The sequence below is a fragment of the Poeciliopsis prolifica genome, unplaced genomic scaffold (assembly GCF_027474105.1).
Source record: "Poeciliopsis prolifica strain line A6 unplaced genomic scaffold, Auburn_PproV2 SCAFFOLD132, whole genome shotgun sequence".
In the NCBI taxonomy this organism is placed as follows: domain Eukaryota; kingdom Metazoa; phylum Chordata; class Actinopteri; order Cyprinodontiformes; family Poeciliidae; genus Poeciliopsis; species Poeciliopsis prolifica.
This window is the reverse complement of record NW_026562507.1, coordinates 421,376-447,452: the sequence shown is the minus strand read 5'-3', so window position 1 is coordinate 447,452 and position 26,077 is coordinate 421,376. Positions and strand designations below refer to the sequence as shown.

Below are 26,077 nucleotides of genomic sequence, written 5' to 3'. Positions count from 1 at the left end.
TGACCAAAGAGCAGGTGCCTTTATGGTGGGACTTGATTACACACAGGTGGTACTTATCATCATCAGTCATCCAACATAGGATCATTCAGAGATTTCACTGTACTTCCTGAGTGAGAGCAAAGAGGCCGAATAACATTTCACGCCCCATTTTGCAGTTTATCATTTGTTAAAGTTTAAAATATCCAACAAATTTTATTCAACTTCATGATTGTGTCTTGCTTATTGTATATTCTTCACAAAATAATAAAAATTTTAGATCTTTACATTTGAAGCCTGAAAAGCGGCAAACGGTTGAAAAGTTCAAGGGGGCCGAATATGTCAATGTCAAATTTATTTATATAGCAGTTTAAAAACAGGTGTAAAACTGCACCAAAGCGCTGCAACAAAAACGACAATAACACAAATTGATAAAAGGAGAGTATTCTTTCGCAAGCCACTATATCTGTTAGAAAATAGAGGCACTTAAAAATTGGATACTAAAACAAAATGGGAAAGGGACTTGGGAATTTTACTTACAGAAGACGATTAGCTGAATATCTGGAAGGCCCAAATTACAACATCCTCTTCTATAATTTGGAGAACATTGTTTTGAAGAACACAATCAGATTTTTTGTAACACCCAAAATCACCAGTCAATTCAAATCTAGAGTTCAACCATGTTGGAGAGATTGTTTTCTAGCTTTGTCCCAGAATCATACACTTCTGGGACAAAATACACAAGGAGATTGTAGCAGTATTGGGCTACACAGTACCTAAGACCTGTTTGGTTTTAGGTACTGTGTAGCCCAATACACTACTGCCGCTTGGAAACTACTGCACTTAAAAAAAGACTGTTTATTTAAAATTCTGCTAATGGCAGCCAAAAAGGTAATTACCAGAAAGTAGTGCCAACCTGAACCTCCTAAGACAAAGGAATGGCTACAGACTGCAAACTCATTATTTGAGACAGAGATTTTAACACACATAGTCCTTACTCTGTGTGTTAGGAAGAGCAATGCCAGGATAAATTGGAAAAAAAAAACAAATGTCACATCAACAGTATAGGACTAATTTTGGATATAAAGGGTTGTCATTCAACTCTTAGTTAAATAACAAGAGACTCTTACTTAACTAAAAGTCTCCCCTTAGAATTCAGTTTGTTTTTTTCTCATTTTGTTTTTTCTGTCTCTTATCATCTCCATGTATTGTTTTACCTTTTTCTTGATTGTACCTAAACATGTCACTAAAGATAAAGTTATAAAGAAAGTCAATGTTATTCAATCAGTACATATTAACGCTTTTAAGTTTTGAAAATAAATTTTTTCAGGCAGGTTTGCATACAATTCTCAAGTAAGCTCCACTAATTTTGTTTTAGTGTAGCATAGCATGCTAAGGTAACTTAAATAGTTTAAGGCAATAAGTTTTCTCAAATCAACTTCAATGACTTTATCAGATTTAACAGTATACACTCACAATCCTTTTTGACTCAGGCAAAAGCTTCTATTTTCATAAGATAAAATAGAAATATATTTTTAGAATCTAAACCTAAAATCCATAAATAGGATAAGAGAAAAATAAGATAGGAATGGAAGTAAAAAATAAAAGTTTGAGGAAACAAGAAATTTCTATGGTGAAGAAGTGAGAAGGTAGTATTCTACCTTTCCTTGAGAATAGTTTTGTTCTCTTTTTTCCATTGGTCCTTGAAATCAGAGGAGAATTCATGCCAGATGGAAAATAAAGTGTTGGGGGAAACCTCCTTTTCTCCTGCTTTGGGCTTCACCGAATAAAACACTGTCAGCTCCAGGAACCTAAAGAGAACAGACACATCCACAATGTCATTTTTTTCATACTCAACAACCAGGAGAGATACAGCTACAGTTCCTAAATTTGTCTTACTTTTTTAAAGAAGCTTTTGTGAAAAAATTGATTTTTAAAGATACACAAAGTAATCATCACAGTGATATGTAGGAAACTATGACATCAATGAGTGTTGATCAGAAAAAACAAAGCCTGAGCTTACAGTTTGTGAGTGCTGCTGAGTTGAGCATCCAGGATCTCTAGTTCACCTTTAGCTAACAAAGGAAGAAAAGTTTGAAACTCAGTTTCCTTTCTTTTGTTTATTTTTGGTAGCACACAGCAAATGTCAGTACACACATTCACTCCGATAAATACAGTAGCGGTTCAGGCAGAGTCTATTTCGCGCCCTGTTCTTGCATTTCATTACAGAACCAGTACTGAAAATACTGTATTGTAATCTTATATCTTGCCTTCCTCAGACAGTCTGTTATTTTTCAAAGATGAACAGGAAATAGCCTTTCAGGAAAGAGGCTAAAAGAAGAATTCTGCTGGAAAATGAGGAAAGATGGATCTTCTGACAGCCTAATCATGGTTGGTTGATAGATTTACAGCATACCTTGTGCAAGAAACTCATCCATCTTCTCTTTGAAAGGCTGCAAGTTATCCTCATCAGACACCTTGCACACCTTTTCCACTTCCGATGTACATGCTAGTTAAAGTGATGAGTGTAAAACATCTGGGTTACACAAGCAACATTTATTAATAATAAAATAAGATTAGCAAATTTTGCCTTTGTATGATGTAATATTCATGTTCCTGACATTGTCTAAGAACATTGTATCCAGACTATTCTCACTTTAACGGATGACAATAAACATCCGTTTTTTGTCATTATTGAGATGGGAGAATTTTCAGTTGCATAATAATTGTGCAAACTAATAGTTGCCCAATAATTGTGCACACATCGATAGGCTTAAAAAAGTCTAAATCTCACTTTTACTTTCTTAAATATTCAGATTTGAGAGGTTATTGTTTGAGAGCACTGTAGTTGTTTAGTAATTAAATTAATCCTCAAAACTACAACTTCGTAGTTAAAAGTAATAATTGTAATAATTGTGCATACAGCTTCTGATGGCAGATCAAGCAGATTAAAATAATGTCTCTCAGATCCTTGGATCATCATGACTGGACTCTCTGTGTCATAGCAATCTGGCATTTGGATTTGTTTTTATTTTACTTTTTTCCCCTTCTTTTTCTTCAATATTCTGATTTAATGGAGCATTATATCTTGTTGATTTTATTTTGACGTGTGCGTTACCTCTGAGGTCCTTCCGAAGTCGAATGAAGTCCTTCTGAAAATCTTCAAATTTCATCTGTGAAACTTGGAACAGGTCATGAGGCTCAGGAAGAGGAAACACAGATGTCTCCTTTCCAGCATCCTTTTGATCAACACATTAAACAGTATGAAAGATTGACAACAGCAAAGTAAAAATACCAAATAAAAAATGCACAGATTTATCACTATAACAAAAACATTGCGGGTAAAATGTTCATTTTTAAATGTTTATAGAGAAGTATATGGATACAATGTGTCAAAAAATGTAGTAATGACTACTTACCAGTTTTAACAGGTGGTCATTTTGATAAATGAGGATAATGGATTTAATAACTTGAGCACAGAAATAATAAATCATGGTTATGAAAACAGTGAACTCCAGTCTTTGTTTTGCTGCTTTCTGACTTCAATAGCTGTTGAAGTCAGAAACTGTTTGTACCAGGGTTCACTAGAGGGAACCCTCGTCCCAATTCTTATAATCCCAAAGAGAGGAACTGGGTGGAAATCATAAAATAAAAGTATGTTTTATCTTTATTACTACCAAATACAATGTATTAATGGTCTCATCTCAGTCAAACAACTGTTGAAACCTGTGAAGTTGCAGGACAAAGACTGGGCATCACTTGATTACTGATACCAGTGGCCTTCTTTTGACATTGTTGACTTCAAAAGCAATACCCAATATATTACCTTCATAAATTTTATAGATTTCTAAATCAGCACGCATTGCTTTGTGCCATTAATCTTGAAGGTGTCAGTGATAAACTGAGTTTTTTAAACGTCATATCTATTCTATGCTCACTAAACAATGCATATCGACAAAGTTCAGTTAATCTTATTAGGACTTTAGACAAAAAAAATGTGTGCATAATTGTAAAGTGGAAAAAAAATAAAAACAAAAAGCACATAAATTTTGTCACGGCCAGTTTGTACAAAGGTAAAATTCACATAACTTGGCTTTATTTAATATAAACGTTACTTCTGAAAGCAATTTCTTGCACAAGATTTTGCTTATGTCTTAGAATAAAAGGAGCTGAATTCAAATGCCTTTTATTTCTATGACATTTAAGGTTGTATTGTTTTTCTTTCATTTAATAATTGTGCCCTACTTTGTATTCGTCTGTCACATAAAAGCTCAATAAAATGTGTTTTGTGTGTGTGGTTAATAGACATGGAATGCACAGTAACCATCTGATTGTAAGGAAACTGGGCATTGCGCATGTAAAATGCTGCAAAGGAAAAAAAGCTGAAAGAAGTTTGAGCTTAAAAAAGAAAGGAAGACGTTTACCTCATCAAAGTGTCGGAGGTAGTAGGCTACAATGTATGACAGAAGACTTTTAGCGCCATCCTGCATGTAGAAAAACAAGAAGGGACACTGACATCTTTAACAGCGTGGAGATAACAGTACAAACAATAAACTGATGTTTACTATTTCCAACAGCTGTTGGAAATAGTAAACATCAGGGCCCCTCTTGCTGCTAAAAACATCAGCACCTCTAACTGCTTTGTAGATTTAATCAAATCTGGGAGAAGGGGAGTAGTTTAAATGACCAACCTAAAAAGCAAGAATTTATAATCGCAGTTCACTAATTTGTATTTGTGAGCAAACAGAGCTCAAACTAAAAGATTAAACTCATAGCATCAGATTGTTGCTATGGTAACAAAAAAAAAAGAATATTGTTCCTTGAACTTTCACAAAGTAAACTTGCCAGATGCTTAAAATTTACATATAAATGTTAAACAATTTAAAAGCTTTTAATCTATGTGTGCTGAAACCACTAAATCAAATTTAGTAGCGTTGATAGTCTCAATAAACAAATGTTACATTTATGTCCAGAGTCTTTATCTTTATTACTACCATATAGAATGTATTGATGGCCTCATCCCAATCAAACAACTGTTGAAACCTGTGAAGTTGCAGAACAAAGATGGCCACTGACTGGCCATTAGTCAGGGGCCTGATAGAGCCACTGACTTAATTTGGATTAAACAGATGTGCAAATAATTGATTTCATTTTAATTGTATTTTTTGATGTGTTGTTTTTAAGACTAATTGGGTTTAAATAGCGTTTCACTGATGACGTTTTCCAGTAACTTATAATTACCTAGTAATATATCTACATGTCCTGTCTACTTAACATCTTTTAATACAAAAACACGGTGGACCGCCTCGGCGCCCCAACCACCGTGCTCAGCAAGTTTTCTGGGGGAAACCCTGGCTACGTTAAAATTGCAAAGTGTTTTAGTACATTTGGCACAAAACAAGACAAATGAACAAAAAAATTCAAGAGGCCCAAATATAATTTCAAATTGGAATGTTTTAACAAAATATGATTTCTTCACTCACATTGCTCTTGACATCTTTGAGTTTTGGCAAAATCTCAAGAGTGAAGCCATCAGCTTGACCTCTTGTTCGATTCCCACCATTCATGAAATTACCAAATGCCAGAACCAAACCTAGAATCTTCTTTACTGAGACATTGTCCTGGAGAGTCTGTCAAAAAGGTTGAAAACAAAGGCAAATAATGCAATGGTTTGGTTTCTTTTTCTGATATTACATAGATAGAATTTTTTTTTTTTTAAATCTATCGGAATAAGGAGATAAACAAAGATAATATGAAAATTTGATTATTTTATTTATATAGTACATTAATTGTAAAGGAACTAAACAATCAACAGTAATTTGTTAAACCAACTAACTTCCATCCAGATAAAAATTCAATATTAAATAAAAAACAAACCTCCTCCTGAAAAGGAGCAACAAAAACAAAAGCAAGGCTTGGTTCCAACAGAATGAACTAATATTTCTGCTCCAAACAAGCCTGGCTTGTTGTGACTTCCAGCCTGTTTACCTTTGTTACATGTCTTCCCACTCTCACACAATAAACTTTCCTATCAATTACCATGATGAAGACCACTAGAGCCTCAAAAATCCTAAACAAAATAAAGATGATCAACTTAAGTGAAACAAATCTAGGTCCATCTTGGCCCATGTTCTTTCAGGCTCCTAATGTGACATCAGTGGCTCAATATATGGAGCACTATCCTGGGGCACAACTACATACTTTCTGAGGTGTATGTACAGTTACTAACTAAACACTGTGATGTATCTGCTATCAGATTCATAAGTCAAATACATGTATCTTGTACACTACAATATGTAGTGTACAATATAACACCACTGAAGTAATGTTATATTGGGTAAATAGATTTAACCTCAAGTGCCCCCCTGCCAAGTTCTATAATGAGGGTCTCCAACATTTTTGAGTCAAAGAGCTAAGTGACACAGAAGACACACATAAACACAAGTTCATGTGTTTGATACACATACATTTTTACATCTCATCTTTAATTAAAGTATCAATAACAATAAATGTACATATGTGTGAATAAATTACTGCCTAGAGAGCAATTAAAAAAGAATGAAACAAAAACCAGGGCAATATTTTATCATTTAATATATAAGTGAGCCAAAGAGCTACTTCTGTTAGCCTGTGTCTAGAACCACCTTATGGACTGCAGGTCTGTGTCTGAGTCATTTTGTTAGCATATATTCCATCATTCTTATGGCTTGATGGAAACTCAGGTTATCCAAACTGGCAACCCACATGAATAAAACTGTGAAATAATATTGACCACTATACTGTAAGCCTTTCTTACGGTGACTGCCATACTTTCAACTTTAATAATAAGGTTATGTAAGGTTTTTCCATGAACATTAATATCTCTTTGTGAAATATCTGAAGTTTTATATCTTTTTCTTTAGGATAGAAAGGCACCACAAACCTATCATATAAACAGAAACGTTCTGTAAGTAGGAAAGAAATAAAAATATATCCTAATATGGACTATTTCTGAGTTATTATCGCGAGATAATCAGTCATCTAACAGTTTTGATTATGTCTCTATTGTGCTGGTTGTCTGAATAGTTTAAAGAGCTGTCTTCATGTCCAGTTCCATCTCAACCTTAACAGACATAAGGCAGTGAAAAAATCAACAAGCGACCTGTGTGGGAAGCACTGTTAAGTACAGAAAATGCTGACTAGAAAAATAATTTCCCCACATTGTTTTTGTAGCGATGATGGGCCACATCGTCATGCTTAGCACAAATTGACAGCTGTATCTTTCAGACAAGTATACACTGTCATCAGCAACGTAGAATCATGACGTAGATCGTCATAAGCTTTGCTATTAACAGCTGTATGACATCCTGATTTAGCAGTTAAGTACGCTACTGAGTTTTACATGGGCGTGTGTTGTAGGTGACGGCAATTGCTTTAAATACACTTTGAAGCCATAGCAAGTCTGACAATCTTTCTAGTTATTATTGAAAACAATTTAATGACTTATTTTCATCATAACTTGACGTGTATGCTGAACTGACAGCTCCTCTGATGGTCAGACTTCTTAATGCGCATGCGCGCGCATCCATACTCACTGCATGAATGCTATTCTGACGGTGTATAATTATCTGATAGAATAGTGCAGGACCACTGCCAATACATTTCTCTCAATTTCAGCATTTTTAATCGTCATTTGATGCTCATGTGCTAGTGATTGTCCCTTAGTCGTTGTGACTTGGAGCATGGCTCCAACAAGTCATTCTATTTTCCAAAGCATGTTCTGAATTCTACATAATTACTCTTAATAATTTTTACCAAAAGCTTTTTGAAAAAAAAAAAAAAAAACTTTTGGAAAAAGCTCTGATGACTCACCTTGCATACCCTTTGCAGTGTGTTAATTTTCCTTGTGATTGATGACATACACTCACAGAAGCTGGACTGGAAGAGAATGCAGAAGACTCTGCTGGAGAAGTCTGGTATCAGGGAGAGCTGGTAGAGAAATCTGGAACAAACCAAATGAAAAGCAGTAAGATTGCTTTTCCCAACAGAGGATAGGATTGGAGATGTGCGTTTTAATTAACAAAACAACTCTGGAATATCTGTCAATTGTTTAAAATTTAATACATACATTTTTATATCAATTTCATGTTTCAGTAAAGGTCATAACTAAATACAACAATTAGCCATCTTGCCATGGTTAGTCATAATAAAGACTAGTCAACAATGCACTATTTCCTCATAATCAATTCACATGTGAGCAGAGCAAAGGACATAATTCAAGTTCAAGGAACAACTTAGGCCTGAAATTAAACTTCAGTTGGTGGGAGAAGTACTCACTGTTCAGGTTTATCCAGAGGCTTAGCATTCTCTTTGTCTTTAGATGACCTTATGTGCTTTTCAATTTTGTCCAGTTCCTCCTGTTGTGCTCTCTGTGAAAAAAATACAAGATTCCATGCACAATATGGAGGAATCATTGTAACAGCAAAAAAAATTTAGTGTTTTTGTTCCTGTTCCACTGCAGCAATCACCATGCAAGAAAACAACCCATAAAAACTAGAAGAAATGAAAGAAAAACAAAATTAGAAGAATACATTTTATAGACTACTACAGTAATGGTACAGTGAAAACACATTTACCTTCAATTGTAGTTTCATACATTTTTTTTAATCCATGTCTGAGGTTTGTACAATTAGCTTTCTTTAAAACTGAATATGGAGCATTTATATATATATATAGACATGGTAGAATCTCTTGTGTATGATTTTGCTTCTTTTCTTTCTTTTATATATATTAATTATTCACCAGCAGGTGTATATAGGACAAACATTATAGAGTGACAAAAAGCACAAAAGGATATTGATATACAAAATAATTAACCACATAATAAAACGAATAACAGCAAGAGAGCTCAAATAACCAGACAAAAAGAACAAATAAAACAAACAAACTAATAAGTATACATTAAAAAGATACATTCAAAACAAAACATCTTTTTTTTCATTTAGTAATCAGAATTTGAGGTACATTATTGGGTGAAGATTTCAGTTTGTATAGCTTTGAAAGTGTTTTTGGAGACTTTAAATTTTTTTTGATGTATTATCAAGTATGCATGGTTGTCCTTGGTGAAAGTTATTGATGGCTATTTTTGATTTGATGGATTGTTTTTAATTGATTATATTGAAGAAATGTATGTATTCTTAAGGCTTGAATGCCTTGGTCAAAACATTCAACATTTAAAAATAACTATTACTTTTTAGGAATTTCTTTTATTTCCAGTCATGCCTACTATAGAAAATACATCTCAGATGAAAGGGTGTACACAAGCAGCTTAGAAAAACAGACCTGATTCTAAGCAAGATTTATAGACAAAATCATGAAAGCTTTAAGAACCAATGATTGACATAACAAGCAACACTACCTGAATAGAGGAAATTTCTGTTAGCAACTTACATTTTCATAAAGTGCTTGCAGGGTCTCTGTGTCCACCACATTGTTGTCCAAGTTCAAGACAGCTAGAAAACAAAAAGAAAAGCCATTGCTCACAGCTGTTTTCATAGGACAATCCATTGTAAAGAAGAAACTTCATTCCAAAACAGTACAGGATATTTTTGAATATTCTATTTGATAATATTGATCACATCAATTGGGTAAATATGGCATCTGTCTAGTTACAAATGAGAAAGCTTCTAAATATGTAATTTATAATTCTAGCTTCTTTCAAGTGTTTAACCCTAACCCACATCATAAAATTCTAGTATGCATGGGTTACCGTTTCTACACATTACAATCTAAATTTAAGGTGTTTGGTTGTTTCCCAACTCTGGTCCTCAAGGACCAGAGTTGCATGTTTTATATGTTTCCTTGCTTTAGCCCAGCTGATTTCAATCAGTTGAATCAGGTATATTAAAGCAGAGAAACATTTAACATATGCAGACCAGTGTGCACAGGGATTGGGAAACATTGATCTATGGCATCATTTGGTAAAAGTTTTTTCCAAAACCACATTCAACCTAGAAAACCCATGTGTGGAAGAATCATGACATTTGCTTCTTGATGTTCTGACATGGGTAAAAAAATCTTCTGAATGGTGATTGGTTTATGCTGTGGATGGTGGCCCTGACCATTCATCAGTCAGAAGGATGTCTTACAAAGTCACAGTGCTTCAGCATTGAAAAATCACAGCCTAAGCTGTCTACACAGGTACTTAATTTAGTCTTGGTTTTATAAAGTCAACTATGTAATTACAATTCCATATTCAGGAATTGTAATTCCTGAATATAAAAAGGTTCAATGCTGAGCACAGTTAAATCAATTTCTCTGCTCACCATGTTGTATATCTTTCATGTCGAGGTGCAAGGAAGACATGAGGATCCCAACAGCCTGAGAGCGCTTGTTATTCAGCAACTTTGCAACCTAAAAAACCAGTAACAAGTCAGTAACAAATTGTAACAGATACATGTGCATTCAGGAAAAATTTGCAGCATTTCACTTTTTCCACATTGTATTAAATGAATATCTTTCCTCAATACGAGGTGGACTGATGTTTTTGACGACTTTGTTAGTTTATCAAAACAGAAAACATCTAATCAAGTTTGCCTTGATTAGAAGAGCCGTCAGCGCAATGCAGCAGCCTCGCTTCTGTCAGAGAAATGAAGCTTCAGTTGCTTGCCATTATTATCATGTAAATGGAAATGACTGGTTTTATTGAAAAGGTTCTTTGAGTGTCCTTAAAGCACTATATGAGTCACTTAATTTAAAAAAATGCAAATGGTGCCACAAAACCTTTAAAAAACAAAACAAGAAATAACTTTTTTACATAACTATTCATAACCTTTCAGCCATGAGCTCAAAACTGAGCTGTTTCCACTGATGATCCTTGAGATGTATCCACAACTTAAATTTGGTACATTTGGTTTATATGACTTGATTTGGAGAAGCACATACCTGTCTATATAAAATGCAACAATTGACAGTGTAGGTCAGAGGTAAACACTGATTGATGGTAAGCGTAATCTGCCCTGTATATTTTAGGTGTTTCCCTTCTGCCACACAATAAGTCAGTGATTAACAAGCTTCTCCAGCACTTGATGGCTGCAGAGGAGGTCATATGATCATTTGAATAAGCTGTTCTGCAACAGAGACATCTAAACAATGGAGAAGTGTGAATCATGTTTCTTTAAAAGATGAAAATAGAAAGAAAAAATGTGAACTTCAGTGACTTTGTCTCTTAGAAACTTGAATTTATTTATTCAATTGTTGCCAATTTTGAAAGCATATTAACTCTTTATGATTTTGCTTTATATAATATACAAGATATAAAACATTCTTAACACACAGACCTGTTTTGCCTTGGATTTTGTTATGGTGTCAGAGAGTGGCTGCTTTTTTTCTTTAACTGCTGTTTTCGAAAACAGTGCCACAAATTCGTCAAAGTCCACATCAGGTTCCTCAACCGACTCCCACACAAGTGAAGAAGGAATATCCCTGAAAAACACAAAAGGTCTCAAGAGTTTCATGTAACAAACCAAAACTTTGAGAACTAACTAGAAAACTATTTTCTTAATTGTATGTAGCTTAAAACATACCAATCTATCAACAAGCCAAAATACCCTTGGCAGACATAAGTTTAAAGTAATCTTTCTTCTGTCAATAGAAAATCAGGTTGAGAAACCATTACTCTCTGGAGGTGTGGACTATGTTGATGTTTTAACTTCTACCCAATACCGTTTGTTTGTATGTGACGTATGTAATGTACAAGTTTGATAGTAAGAAGCTTCCTGGAACTCGCCTGCGCTGTAAACAACTATCCTCCACTGCAAAAAGTGAAGTGTAGAGCTGAGCATGCTTCAGCTCTACACTTCATGCTTAACTAAATCATGAACGATTTAGTTAACTTCCTCCACTGCCAATGATAAAACTACAGGCAGACTACAATACAATACAATTTTTTCGTACAAAATGGCACAAAAAAACAATTTTATTGTTTACAACTTCTTCTGTTCACTGATTGGCCCTGTCAAAAATTGACTGGGGATGATCTGAGTCCAGGGGAGCAAATCCAGACTGCCCTTTGAATTAAATTGAACAGAATTGAGATTTACAGTCAAATTAAATGTTCCTGTTTTTAGTAAGCATAAACCAATTTCACAGTAGATATTTCATAGCAGTTAAAACAGTACATGCACATTTCCAGGAATGCACTATAAATTGCAAACTTGGTCATAATTTCTGTGTGCAATATTATTCTCACAAAAGAAGTCTGCGCCTACCTTGAGTTTATTTAAAACAAGGTTAAAAACCTTCTTATTTGAAGTTGTCTATTCTTAAATTTTTAATCCCACTCATTTACTATAATTACAATTTTAATGTTTACTTTGTCTATATTTTCTTTCTTTATTTATTTTTATTCTAACAGTATGTTTTCCTTATTTTTCTTGTACAAGCACTTTGAGTTGTCTTTGACTGAAAGGTGCTATATAAATAAAGTTGCCTTGCCTTGCCTTGCCTAAAAGAATGCATTAATCGTTGGTAGGCTGGAAGCAGTGATCAGATAAAGAGAAATGAAAAAGTGGATTTATCACAACTGATGCTATTGCAATATTCACCAATTATTATTGGTGATCCTTGTGTGGGAGTCAACATCACATAATTTCTAGGAATGATGGTGGTAACAGTGGTAGGAGTTTGTCCTGCAACTCTTGAGTTGCCGATTTGACTTCTGCTCTATCTACCCGAGTGTCCTTGCGTAAGATTCACTTCACCCGCCTTGCCTGCGGGTGGTAGTCAGATAGCCTGGTGGTACTAGTGCTCTGTCAAACTCCCTCAGGAACGATGCCAGTAGTTGTAGAATTCAGTGTGTGAATGGGTGAATAATATAGAATGAAGTGTGAAGCACAAATCAGAACCCCCTGCAGTTTGCTTATCGTCGTGGAGTTGAAGACACTATCATAGACCTGCTTCAACAAACCCACTGTCATCTGGATAAAACAGGCAGCGATGAGAGGACCACGTTCTTTGATTTCTTCTGTGCATTAACACAATTCAGCATCATTTACTTTCTCAGTAACTACAGAAGACAGATGGAAACCTTGACAATCACCTGGTTCTATGACTACCACAGTTTCTGAGACTGAAGGACTGTGTGTCTAACCAGGTGGTCAGAAACACAGCAGCACTGCAAGGTGCAGTATAATTTTCCATGACCCATGTACAACAAATTCAGAAAGAAAAGTATATGACTGAAAGACTGACCCACCAAGTTCGTCTTTCAGTCAGCAAACATGTAAAACTGTAGTGCAGGCCAACAGGGAGGAATATAAATGACACAAATTTGAAAACACAGCACTTCCTGCGTCAGATGAAGAGAGCATCCCTCCCGCCCCCCATCCTTCAGACCTTCTACAGAGGGACCATCGAGAGCCAACTGACCAGCTACATCTCCATCTGGTCTGGGAGCTGCAGGGCCTCTGACTGGAAGTCTCTACAGAGGGTGGTGAGGACAGGGGAGAAGATCACGGGGGCTCTGCTCCCCTGCATCAAGGACATCGCAGAGAGGCGCTGCCTATCTCGCGCTCACCAGATCCTCTTCGACCCCACCCACCCCAACCATGGACTGTTTTCCCCCCTGGCGTCTGGAAGAAGGTTCCGCAGCATCTTGTGCAGAACAACCAGATTACTGAACAGTTTCTTTCCCCGGGCCATCAGACTGCTTAACGCCACATAACACACACAAACACACTCACAAACCAAACCACCCCCCCATGGACATGGTCAATACATGCACTTTAGTTTAGTTTTGTTCACAACACTGAACCTGTGTATTCTATGGCACTTGTATTGTATTTATTTATTTATTGGGTAGTTTAAGGTTTTAGCTCTGCTACACTAGTAGCCAAGTAACGACATTTCGTTGTCAAGATTCACCTTGTGTTTTTTTTGTACAATGACAATAAAGGAAGTCTAAGTCTAAGTCTAAGTCTAAGAAAATTGCAATCACTGCACCGCTGCCTTCTTTTTGAACGGTCTGCAGAATAGTTGATTACCATTATTACAAACAAAATACATTAGTGATTAAAGAAATACTTGAACGTCTTGAATATGTATACATATTCAACAAAACATTCCTAAGAAAGAAAACTTTACAATGTTCCCTACACATATCTAACTTTTATGTCTCCATTTCTCTTTCAATTTTTATCAACTGTATCTTTCTCTGTAATTATCAGGTTTATATCCTTACCAAGCTCAGATAGTCAGGGTGAGTAGTTTATTTACCCCCTGATAGCCAGAACACAGGCTTTGAAAACAAATTCTCAATGTCCAAGACCAAATGCTGTTGAGTCTGAGAGGAGAACCATAGAAACATATGCACCACAGAGAGAAAAACAGCTTTTTTTTGCCTGTATTTGTAAGTTCCATGACATTCCATGACCTGAAATGAAATTCCATAACCTTCCAGGTTTTCCATGACCGGTATGAACAATGTAATGACCTTCTGGTTGTCTACACAAAGACAATGTGCGGCAATGTGTCATGATGTCGTATTTTTAACCATTCAACTGATCAGCATCACCCTGCCTGTTGAACTTTCTAACTTAAAAATACTGTTTTACAACATCTGGAAATGAAATTCAAGTTGCACTCTGAGGATCTGACAGAGACAATCTCTGTCATTGTCAGTGTTGCATAAAGTACTGAAATCTCGGAGTCAAGTAAAAGTATCGGTACCTCTCCAAAATATGACTTTGGTAAAAGTCCAAGTCACTGACTGAAATATTACTTGGGTTAAAGTCTTAAAGTATCTGAAATTACTGTAAAAATGGATGAACTCAAGCAATGTAATGAAAAGTACAAGTAAAAAGTAAAACAAGGCAAATGCAGTTTGAATGACATTTTTGTTATATTTTAGTAAACTTGTCAAATACACTTAAAATAATGTACACAAGCAAGTGCAGGCAAAATGAAACCTGCTAATAGATAAACCTGCAGGCATCATTTAGTTAAGAAAATTAGGTGCTTTACCTAAACCACAAGGTTAACTTAACCTGCTTTAGGTTAACTTAACCTGCTTTACAACTGAACCAGCTTTTTAGTAAACCCTCCAGGACAGAAAATACAAAGTTTTTGTAAGCCTTACGTTTTTCCTTTCAGTAAGGTCAGTGCTGAAAATGAGAAAAATAAATAGTACAGAAAATGCGGCCAACATGAAGAAAAAAAGCCGTTAGGATTCCTCTACTTCACACACTATAGGTGCAACAACTGGTCATTATGCAAAAGAAAAAAGAATTGGGAGGGAAATGCAGCTTATTTGGCATCTGAAGAGGGAGAGATTTTAGTTAACTTGGTGTTTAATGGGAGAAGTGAAACAGACCTCCATGAAGCTGACACCACCTACTCAAATAATCCAGCAAATAGTCTGATTGGTTTGTGCTCCGTTTGTGCCGTTAAAATGTTTGTTTGTGCAGCTTTGGCTTCCGAGATATTATTTTAGGCCATCCAAAATATATACTTTTTAAGATTACAATTACTGAATATATTGAATATGACTAAAAATTCACTAGAGAACAGTGTGTCTCGTGTAACAGCATGATTGTTGTGTCAGTTGGTCATAAGGCAAGAAATCTATTTCCATTAGTTTCTCAGGAGAGTTTGGATGTAAAATTTGTTGACTCTCCCTGAGTGAAACTCCGACACCTTGAGGAAGGAGGAGACCAGAGAACGGCTGGCCGAAATTAGCGTTCATAAATCGGATCAACCTCGAGCTAGACGCCGCTCACCGGATATTGGAAAAGCCAAAATCCAAATTGAAAACAACTTTGCTGCGTTTGTTTTAACGGCACAAACCTGCACAAAACGGAGCACTAACGAACCAGCCCACTTTGGTTTGGTTTGGAGCAAAATGCGGGGATGGTGAACTCTGGATGACCTAAAAAATCATTTTAATATCTCGGAAACCAAAGCTGCACAAACAAAAAATTTAACGGCACAAACCCACAGAAACGGAGAACTGACCAATCACACTGTTTGCTGGACTTTTTGATGTAGTGGGGAGAAGCGAAACTTGTACATCCTATTGGTGGTGATGAACAACCCAGGCAAACAGGCTTTGTTGCAGTCGGTCAGTAGGTTGGGTCAAAACATTTGCGTTTCTCTCTCACTTTTTTGTAACCAGTAACTAAACCATACATTGAAAATGTATCGGAATAAAAGTGCAATTAAGTTCGGAAATGTAGTGAAGTAAAAGTGAAAGTTATCAAAAATGTTCATACTCGAGGAAAGTATGAAGTACTCCAAAATATACTTAAGTAAAGTAGTGAAGTATTTTTACTTTGTTACTATACAACACTGGTCATTGTCGGCATGTTGGTTTATCCAGCAAGTCAGAGAGCCATTGCTGAGTCAGCAGAGAGTCCTGCTGCACATTGGGGCAGAGGGGCAGCAGGTGGGTGCACTGAATTTAACTACTCACTACAGACGCTCGCTTCACTACAGACGCTCGCTTCACTGCAGACGCTGTGTCAATCCCTCTGTCAATCTCCTGCTCCATTTTTCCCTCATTCCTGAACAAGGTCCTGAGATAATTAAACTCTTCCACTTGGTACAGGACATTCCCCCCGACCCGGAGAAGACACTCTATCCTTTTCCTGCTTAAGACCATGGCCTCAAATTTGGAAGCACTGATCCCGCTTGACTCAACTTTGTCATGTTGTGGTCAACTTTTAAAAATATGAAGTCATGCAACCCCTAATTTTAAGTAAGCACAACCAAATCTATAGTAATGTCTTGCCAAAAACATCACAGTTGTTGGTCAACATCAGTACCTTTTTGTGTGTAGCTGGATCCTGGTCCAATAAAGGGGCTTCATTGGCTGGGGTGGCTCCACTGCAGCTTTTCTGGCTGGTTTATCCTGAGTTAAAGGTAGAGAATACAAACCCAGTGGTATTGGAGGGGGCAATGAACCCATTGTTGCTGGAAGACTTGGGGGTATGCCAGTTGCTCCTGGTGGTGGTGGAGGAGGCCCACATCCTGGAGGAGGAGGTGGATGTGGAGGGCCTGAACGTCCTGGTAAAGGAAGAGGCGGTGGAGGGGGAGGCCCTGGAAATCCTGGTAAAGGAGGAGGCGGTGGAGGGGGAGGCCCTGGAAATCCTGGTAAAGGAGGAGGCGGTGGAGGGGGAGGGCCTGGAAATCCTGGTAAAGGAGGAGGCGGTGGTGGAGGTGGGGCCTGGAAATCCTGGTAAAGGAGGAGGCGGTGGAGGGGGAGGCCCTGGAAATCCTGGTAAAGGAGGAGGCGGTGGAGGTGGAGGGCCTGGAAATCCTGAAGAAGGAGGAGGGCCTGGAAGTCCAGGGATAGGAGGAGGTGGGGGGGGAGGAGGGTCTGGAAATCCTGGTAAAGGTGGAGGAGGAGGTGGGACCAAATTCAGGCATGAGTGAAGAATTACAGTTTCTCTTTGATGCACAAGAGGTGAAGTCCAAGGCTCTAGTTGACATGAACAATCTTGATTGGATGGTGGCGGCAGAGAACCTCCATCCAGCCCTCTACAGAGAATGTTGAACCTAAAACCATCATCCATTGGCGAGGTCTGCACTGACTTGACCTGCTGGCATCCCAGAGAAGTCCCTGCCTCTGTTTGCAGATGAGCATCACAAAGAGACCTCAATAGGCTCTCATCTCCTCCACATTCTCTGTCGGTGGTGGAGGTGGTGGTTATTATACCCTTCTCCTCCAGAAGAGGGGGCTGACGTTCCAACTCAGCAATCTTAGTCCTGAGATCTTCTATAGTTTGCTCAAGCTGCTGGATAACATCAATGTGTTTCTCCTTTAGTTTTTTTGATGGCAGCACATATTCCCCCTGCATAAAGGAAAAATCCAAAATCAAATTAAAAATAGTTTGTTCACTTGTACTCTCTACCAAACAGAACTAGAAGACTCATTTTGTCACACAACAAAGTTATAGAATGTAGAGAGAAATAAAATACAGACCTCTGATTTCTCCTCATTGTCTTGTCTTGTGGAGTCAGCTTCACAATTATCTATACAAAACATATCACAGTACAGCAATTATACTTCAGTTAAAACACTATGGAACAGTGAAAGAAAGTCGTAATAGTAAGAAGTAACATTAAAGCAGCAGGAGATAACTTTATTACTTTAAAGCAAAGGCATAACTTCCTGAAGGACTGGTGTGGACATGTCCCCTCCAACTCAGTCCCCACCAATATTTCCTGCACCTTTTTTTCTTTATGTGCCAGAACTATGTAACTCAGCAGCTGCACGTTCTATTCAAAGCATTAACGACCAGGCAATGCTTTTTAAAATTCCTTTGTCAATGGCAAGTGCGTTCAATGATCTAGTGCGGTGGTCCCCAACCTTTTTATTACCACGGACTGGTCAAGACTTGGCAATTTTGTTACGGCTGTAACAATTTTGGGGGAAAGGGTGCGATCTAAAATCGCGAATATTCAGCATTGTCCTGGCTCGATTATCGCAGCCTGTGAGGTTTTCCTGACGGGGAGAGAGAATGCAGCCTGTTGAATGTGACAGATAGTAAATGTGTGTGACAATCAGAAAACGGGGTGACGTAACGTGAGAACAGAGGGGAATCCCAAACAGTTGACATGTCGCAGATGAGAGACCAGTGGATGTCGGAGGTCATATGTGGAAATGTTTACTACAAGTAAAAGACATTTTTATATATATTTACTCTATGTGGTTATGCTTATTCAGTTAAAAATGTTAATGACGAAAAAACATAACTCACCTCCAAATTATAGTGCAACAGATAGAGCAGCTGCTCCCGCCATCTTTTATCAAACTCTTTTTATTTTTGTTTAATCTTTTATTACTTAAAATGATCCACAAACTGTCCTTACTGCTTCTACATAATCATTGTGTTTTATCATTCTAAAATATGGTGTGTTGGGGGTTTTGCTAGATTTTCTTCTGGAATCGGGATGTCCATGTTTTTTTTTTGAGTTTGGGATTCCCTAAAATTCCAAACTTTCTTGAATTTTTTTAAAAATTACATTATTTTTAAGTCTGACAAGGAAAAATAAATTTGCAAAGATATTAAATGTAATCATCGCTATGGGCAAGGCTTTCATCCAGTAATGCTGTTTTTTTCCCCCCACTTTTCACAAAGATCCCTGCCACCTCTTCACATCTGTAAAATTTATGGTCAAACAACAAAATGCCGATCGGTATCATATGATAAATCATCTGAAACTCCTCTAAAATAGCAAGTTGTTATTTTTCATTCTTATTATTTTGTCATTAGATTAATTTTCATTGAGTTTGTGGTTGTCTTTTTTCTTTACTTTTGTAGGTTTGGAAGTAGCCTGTGCTGACCTTTTCAGGTTTGAGTATATCTAATACTGTTGCCATATTTGTTGAATATGATCTTATTATTGAAAACAAGTGCAGCTTGGTATGTGATTGAGTTTGTTTTACTGATAAACATAAGCAAACTGTCCTTGTTTTCTGTATTTCCTGTATAGATTTGTGCAAAGAAACAAATATAAAGCTGGAACTGTCTCAAGAAGTTGTTTTCTTTTTAGCAAGTAGTTTCTACTTAAAAGAAAACTTAAGTTTTGGGTGTTATTTAAGTATTTAGAACATACTAATATTAACTTAATAATAATATTATGAACTTAGGTTTTCCTCCCTAAAATTGCACAAGTTAATGTTACTCGATCAGTACAGACTTAAGTTTTTAGAACTTGATTATTTTAGGCAAGCTTGCATAAGTTTTAAGTTAAATGATACTTATTTTGTTTTACAGTGTATAACATCTGTTTGTATTGAGTTAAGGTAACTTAAACAACATCCTCAAATTACTTGAGTAGTTAACAGTTGTGACAATTATAATGTTATAATTTGATTTGGAGGAATACAACAGTAACTTGAGCTGAATGGGATCTTCTTGAAATAAATTTTATTATCTAAAATACTCTGGCTCAATATAGTTGAGTTGAGTCAAAACATCTCAAATAAGCTAGAAGTAACAAACTTCAACAAACAAATATGAGTTTAGGATACTTACTACTTTAAGTTCAGTTTCCTGAATAAAATGGTATTATTAACTTTATTTACCCATGTTATCCTAAGTACATTTGAGCTAAATGTACCTAAAGTGAATATTTTTTTAACTGAGTTGTTTAGGTTGATAAACTTAAACTGTTTAAGACAATTTGTTTCCTCAAATAATTTGAGTTAAACTAAGTTTAAGGTTTTACATTGTGTCAAGAAAACCTGAGATCATCCCACTTACTCATGCTGGGGATTTTAGTTTAACAATAAATAAAGTTTAAAATGAATCACACATTTCAGCCAACAGTAGACTTAGACTTCAATCAAATAAATCTGGTTGTGTGTGTTGTTGTTGTCTCCTGCAAACTTAGCTTTAATTATACGTCTTTTTTCTATCTAATGATAAGAAATCATAGTCAGGCAGAGTGAGTCATGAGACAGGAAGAGCAGGTTTCCTGAAGAACGAGGAAATAAGTTTCCAGCTTGCAGATTTATAAATATAGCTGAGACTATTCCTTGTTTCAAAGCATGAAAGTTTCAAAGAATGAAATCTAAACATTTTGAGTAATTGGATAAGATTTAAAGTAAAGTACTTATATTAATATTGGTTTACTTATAACAATACTTACATTTACACTCACACTTAAAGTAAAACAAGTAGCTGTAACTTTGGTATCAAATAATTACAATTATAGATTATTCTTGGTTTCTTTTCAGAACATCTGTATTATGATTATAGTAAAAGTAACTAATAAGTTGTGGTTATCATAATATTATAAATGCATGCTAAATCAAAGAAGCTAAAAAATGGTATGAATCTGATTTTGACATTGAACTTGAAATGGTGAAAAACGTGTAACTGCAATTAAAGATCACTGAAGTGTTGGAGGTGGATGGAAGGTGAACGGTTAGGGGTTGGGGTAGGGTTAGGGTTACTTGGAAACGGATTTTTGAACAACTTAAAAATTTCAAAGAAAAGACATGGGAGGAACATTGAGCAACCTTGAGACATTAGCACAGACATGAGGACATAATGTCTCTAAGACAGTGATGGATATGAGATCATCTGTCCAAGCTGTCAGCCAATGAAACAAGCACAGCAACAGTGTTAGCCAATGCAAATACACCAAAAGGATGGATAAACCCGATAAAAGGTGAGAGCAAAAGAGGAATCTTTGGTTGGATCCTCCAGGCAGCTTCCAGCCAAGACCAAGATGGACAAAGAACTCTGCAGCTGAAGAAGAGCCAGAGACACAGAGCCGAAGACTGTCCTGCACATGGGGACCAATCCGTCAGCCCCGCAACATGCGGTTTCAAATTGGTCTTCTCTCATTGGCTGGGTTCAGACCCCAAAGACAAAAATGAAGATCAAGGCAAAGATAAAGACCCAAGTCCTGTGTGACCTCACCATCCCTGCGGATACGAAAGGTCATCAGACCAACAGAAATCCCTGCCTTCATTGATCAATAAATTCATTAATTTATTCTGAACATCTTTCCACATGTTCAGAATAAATTAATGCTGTGGAACACCTTCTTCATCATCAGGCTAGTGCTGGGGTTAAAAAATCCTATGCTCTGTCTGTCTCCCTTTTTAGTTCTCAGTGTCAGTGTTAGGAAAAGATAGGCCAGATGACTGATTTTACTTATTTGATTATTTCTGCTATTGCATAATTGCTTTACTAATAAAATAAATAGCATAAAGAAAATATTAAAGATGTTGTGGAAATTCAATTAATGAGTCACCTCAAAGTTCTTTGATGGTCGTCAAATAGTTATGATTCTGGGGAGGACAAGGTGGAAAAAATTCTATAGGTTGCTTTTAGTCCAAAACTGTATGTAAACCAACATTCTTGGGACTCGCTCAAGTCACTAAAACCAACCTGGTTCAGTAACAAGTGCAAGTTGTAATAAGGAGAAAGGGGCATCTGAATGGAGATCGTCAGAAACCAGGTGAGTCTTTCTCGACACCAGCTTAAACAGAGTTTACTTCAGTTGTGGACAGGGTAAATCCCAGCAGATTTAGGAAATTCAATTCACCCGTTAAGCTGGTAGCACATCTACCCCCTCAGAAGAGAAAGAGTGTAAGAGAGTAAAGAGAGAAGGGGCAGGGGTGTTGCGCAACAACAATTGAAATACTGACAAAGAATTCTCTATAGCAGCATTTCAGTGAAAACTGATGAAAATATATGACTCAGTAAAATCACCAAGGCTTTAAACTTCCTGACGAATAGCAATGCGAATCTCTTCAAAATGCTGCACAATTTTTCATACATGAAATGAATTTTTATAAATGAACAAATACAGTAATTTCTTTCCACATGTTCAGAATAAATGAATGTGGAAAACAGAACTATTTTGATTTCCTCATAATTAATATTTGAATGTTGAGCTTACCTGCTTCCATAGATTTATGACCAGTTCTGTTTTCTCCTCCTAGCCTTAATGGAGACCATTGCGTCTTGAGTTGGCCTGCTAGTTTCCCTTCAAGTAGATCCAGTGAGTGTGGCGGCTGGTTGACTGTGGCCCATGTATACAGCTGGTCATGCTGCAGAAACAAAACTACTTTAAACACTTTCTCAAGCAACAGGTGTTTACTATGTAATTCACTATTCTCCTCCAACGTTCTTGCCAAGTTAGTCAGTCACAACTTTCCTTTCAGATGTTAGACAAAAAAATGTAAGTAATGAGTGAAAAGAAAGTCCAAACTAGTTTTAGCCATATCACACCTGTTGTTTGGTCCCTGTCCTTTTGTTTCATACCTTTTTCAGCTGAGATGCCGTTCAATCAATTAATCATTTTATTATTGGGCTCCACCTGCTCATGGTGAATCCCTTTTCTAATTCTACTGCATGTTCATTTGCGGTTTATAGATGTTTTCCCCTTTTTGTATGTGTTTGTCATTTGCTTGCAGGCTTTGTTTTGCTATTTTGTTTTTTCATTTGTTTTGCAATTTTAATTTGCTATTTGGTTTGAAGTGTTTTCTTTTATCTGTGTGATTTTTTAAAATTAGGTTGGAGAATACAACTAGCTGTTGAAGAGCTATTGTGCAATATACATGTGAATTTTGTAAGTTGTCTTTTATGCAGGTATTCTATTGTTGTAGGCCTATTTTAAACTTTGGAGAAAATAAACCATTATTTCTAAAATATAATAATCCACCTCTCCTTATTGTCCTGACCTGGCATAGCCTTTTGTAAATATTGTGAAGCTGAATAGTCCTGGAACAAAAACCACAGGGTTAGGGTTGTTGGTCATAACATTTTATTACACTGCTAATGCCACATAAGCTAGGCTGTTAGCATTATGCTAACTTTAGTTGCCAACAATAATCTGTGCTTGCCAAAGACTGGATGTAAAAAAACCCAGTTCCTTTACATGAACTCCATTTGATTCTGCATATAGGTCAGAAAGCTAAACCAGAACATGGCAGAATCCAGATTCGTCCAGCCAGCCTGATCCACCAGAGATGTCAGGAGATGTCCTGATCCCAATCTGGATCATACAGTACTTGTTTGTTATGATTCCATGCTCCAATCTTCATGTGATCAGCAAGTGAATACAAACAAACGTTTAGATCAGTTTTCTGAGACTCTCAAACCTCTTCACCAGAAACTTGTTTACGCAGTCCTGCACAAACTTCACCTGTCCCTGTATGCTCCTGAGAAGTTTCTCCACCCATGCCCGAATCCTATTTAGATGAACATCCTTTCATGCATAGCAGTCACTACAGTGGACAGCTATCTAAAAGCCATTTTCTTATGTTTCTTGTGGATTTTTATGTCAGAAATGCACACAGACCTCTGATGCACAGTAGTGCATCAGGTAACTGACAACTACTGTACATCCACTAAAAGGACAAGAACTTCTTCTTTAAATCCAACATGGCAGACAAAAAAAGTATCAGGCTCTGAGGCAGTTCTAGCCTGTTTGGAGCCCAAGGCGAAACACCTTTCCGGCGCCCCCAGAAAGGTGGACGCTAAACCCCTGCTCAAACACTGAAAAGGGCAAATTAACCCACGAGCGTGCACTACCAAGAGCGGCGAAGTGAAACAGACTTTTTTAAGGTAAAAAAAGTGTCTATAAATCACATTATGACTCTTTCTCTAACATTCGCATAGCTTAACTACATTCTGAGGGAACTTTATTGAGTGTTTGGCTGACCACTAACCTGACCTGATTTGACAACCAAGGAGGGGGTGGGGGGGTGCGGAGTTGGGGTGAGGGGGAATCATGCCGCCCAGGCCGCCCTGATCAGACTAACTCAAGAATATCCAGTCCCTCCTCCTACTGTGGAGACCTCTTGCAGGAAGAAAAAAAAATACAGACTGCTACTACTGACATATTTTCCAAATAACAACTTTATATTTGGAGAAAATTACAACTAATCACCTGTCCGCTAAAGTGGATGTCATGCATCAGTGGCGATATTTTGACAAGTATTGATATCAGTACTCTGACTGTAGATTTACAATATGCACCATTTCCAGCAAGTATTTTGACTGTAAATAAACAGACATATTTTAATTCCAAACTTGAAGCCCATTGTTGCTATTAAGTAAAATTCTTATACTTTACAGGCCAAAGGTAGCAGAAGATGAAGAATCTGTGATTATTGAGATAAATCAAGATTTTGAAGGTCATGACATGACTGAAGCTGCAGCATTTAACAGAATACAAACTTGTATGCATTCCAAAAAAAGAAAAGAAATTCTTGCCTTTACAGAACAAAGATTGAAGACAATTCCAGTAATAAATTTGGAATCATGTCATACATCATATACACAAAGAGAAGAATGTATTTATCATTTGAGCCAGGTCTTCATCTTGACATGATACCAAGAGTTTTTACTCTTCTTGGTGAAGGTGACTCTTCTGCATTTCAAGGAATCTTTAGCCTGTGTGATAATGAATGAGGGTTCAATCCAGACACGCTCAAGAGTGCTAGTGCCATCTCATCACCAATAATATGCAGACTGGCGTCTAAGGCAGTGGTGTCCAAAGTTGGTCCCCTAGGACCGGCATCCTGCATGTTCTAGTTCTTTGCCTGATGGTAGTAACTTCCTCCTCAGTATGTCTCCTGATGTCTTCTAAAGAGGCATCATTTGATCCTGGTGTCTTGAACAAGGGAGAGAACTAGATCATGTAGGATGCCAGCCCTCCAAGACTGACTTTGGATGCCAATGGTCATAGACACCCCATGTGGTCAGGCTGAGATCTGGATAAAACTGGCCATACCTCACTGCCACCAATAATGTCAACATGCAATGATCCAGGCCACAGACAAAACTAAATTCATCTGCGCCTAATGGATTGTTTCCAACCTGGGTGCTTTGTGCATTTTCAAATAAGATAGCCTTGATTTTTATAAATCTGAAACTGAAGATACTGTACTATTATGTCACAGAAAACAACAAAATGACTGAACTATCATATTCAATCTTTAGTTTTGTCAAATTAAAAATGCCCATAATAATATCATACTGTTTGAGAAGGAGCCAAAATATGACTAAAATTAGATTTAGCAGTTGAATGAGAGGGAGTGAATAAAGGGATGAGATAGTAGTGAATATTAGATTAGGATGAGAGTTGAATACAATGTTATATATTTTTGCATTCTGTTAACTAATGTCAAAATATTAAGTAAAAAATGTAAAAAAAAAAACAAAAAAAGAAAAAAATTCACTTTATAATATGTAGCAATTCATTAGTCAAAAAATGTGAGCGCATGTTGTCCACTTGAGTGGACACTTGGACAAATCCTAGAAAAAAAAATTACAAAAAAATTTTCCCACCTTTTTTTTAATGCCCTAAGATAATCAAAACCTGTTTGGAAAATCCAGACTGACAGGATCATAGTTCATACATGAAAGGGTTATGTGATCAACAAGTGAATAAAACGATTAGATCAGTTAGCTGAAACGCTCAAAAATCTTGGTTAGAAACGTATTTGTGCAGTTAAGAACTCTTACGTAACTGATAATGAACAGGAATAGCGCTCAAATGGGCGGCAACCAAGCTGCAAGTCCTATTTCAGGGCACCTATGGTTCACTTTATAATGTACATGTATATAAAATTGTTTGCATTTAAACAGAT

General features: G+C 36.7%; 1 protein-coding gene across 1 annotated transcript in view; it reads right to left on the bottom strand.

Annotated features, from left to right (window-relative positions):
* LOC129355358 (formin-2-like) overlaps positions 1 to 26,077 on the bottom strand; it is a 54,968-nt gene that overhangs the window by 17,118 nt on the left and 11,773 nt on the right. Inside the window, 15 exon segments of the mRNA XM_055024876.1 lie at positions 1,638 to 1,787; positions 2,000 to 2,051; positions 2,393 to 2,485; positions 3,095 to 3,215; positions 4,401 to 4,460; positions 5,460 to 5,606; positions 7,828 to 7,957; positions 8,293 to 8,384; positions 9,406 to 9,467; positions 10,281 to 10,368; positions 11,295 to 11,439; positions 16,776 to 17,182; positions 17,184 to 17,804; positions 17,936 to 17,985; positions 22,378 to 22,528. Coding sequence (XP_054880851.1) covers positions 1,638 to 1,787; positions 2,000 to 2,051; positions 2,393 to 2,485; positions 3,095 to 3,215; positions 4,401 to 4,460; positions 5,460 to 5,606; positions 7,828 to 7,957; positions 8,293 to 8,384; positions 9,406 to 9,467; positions 10,281 to 10,368; positions 11,295 to 11,439; positions 16,776 to 17,182; positions 17,184 to 17,804; positions 17,936 to 17,985; positions 22,378 to 22,528 — 2,369 coding nt within the window.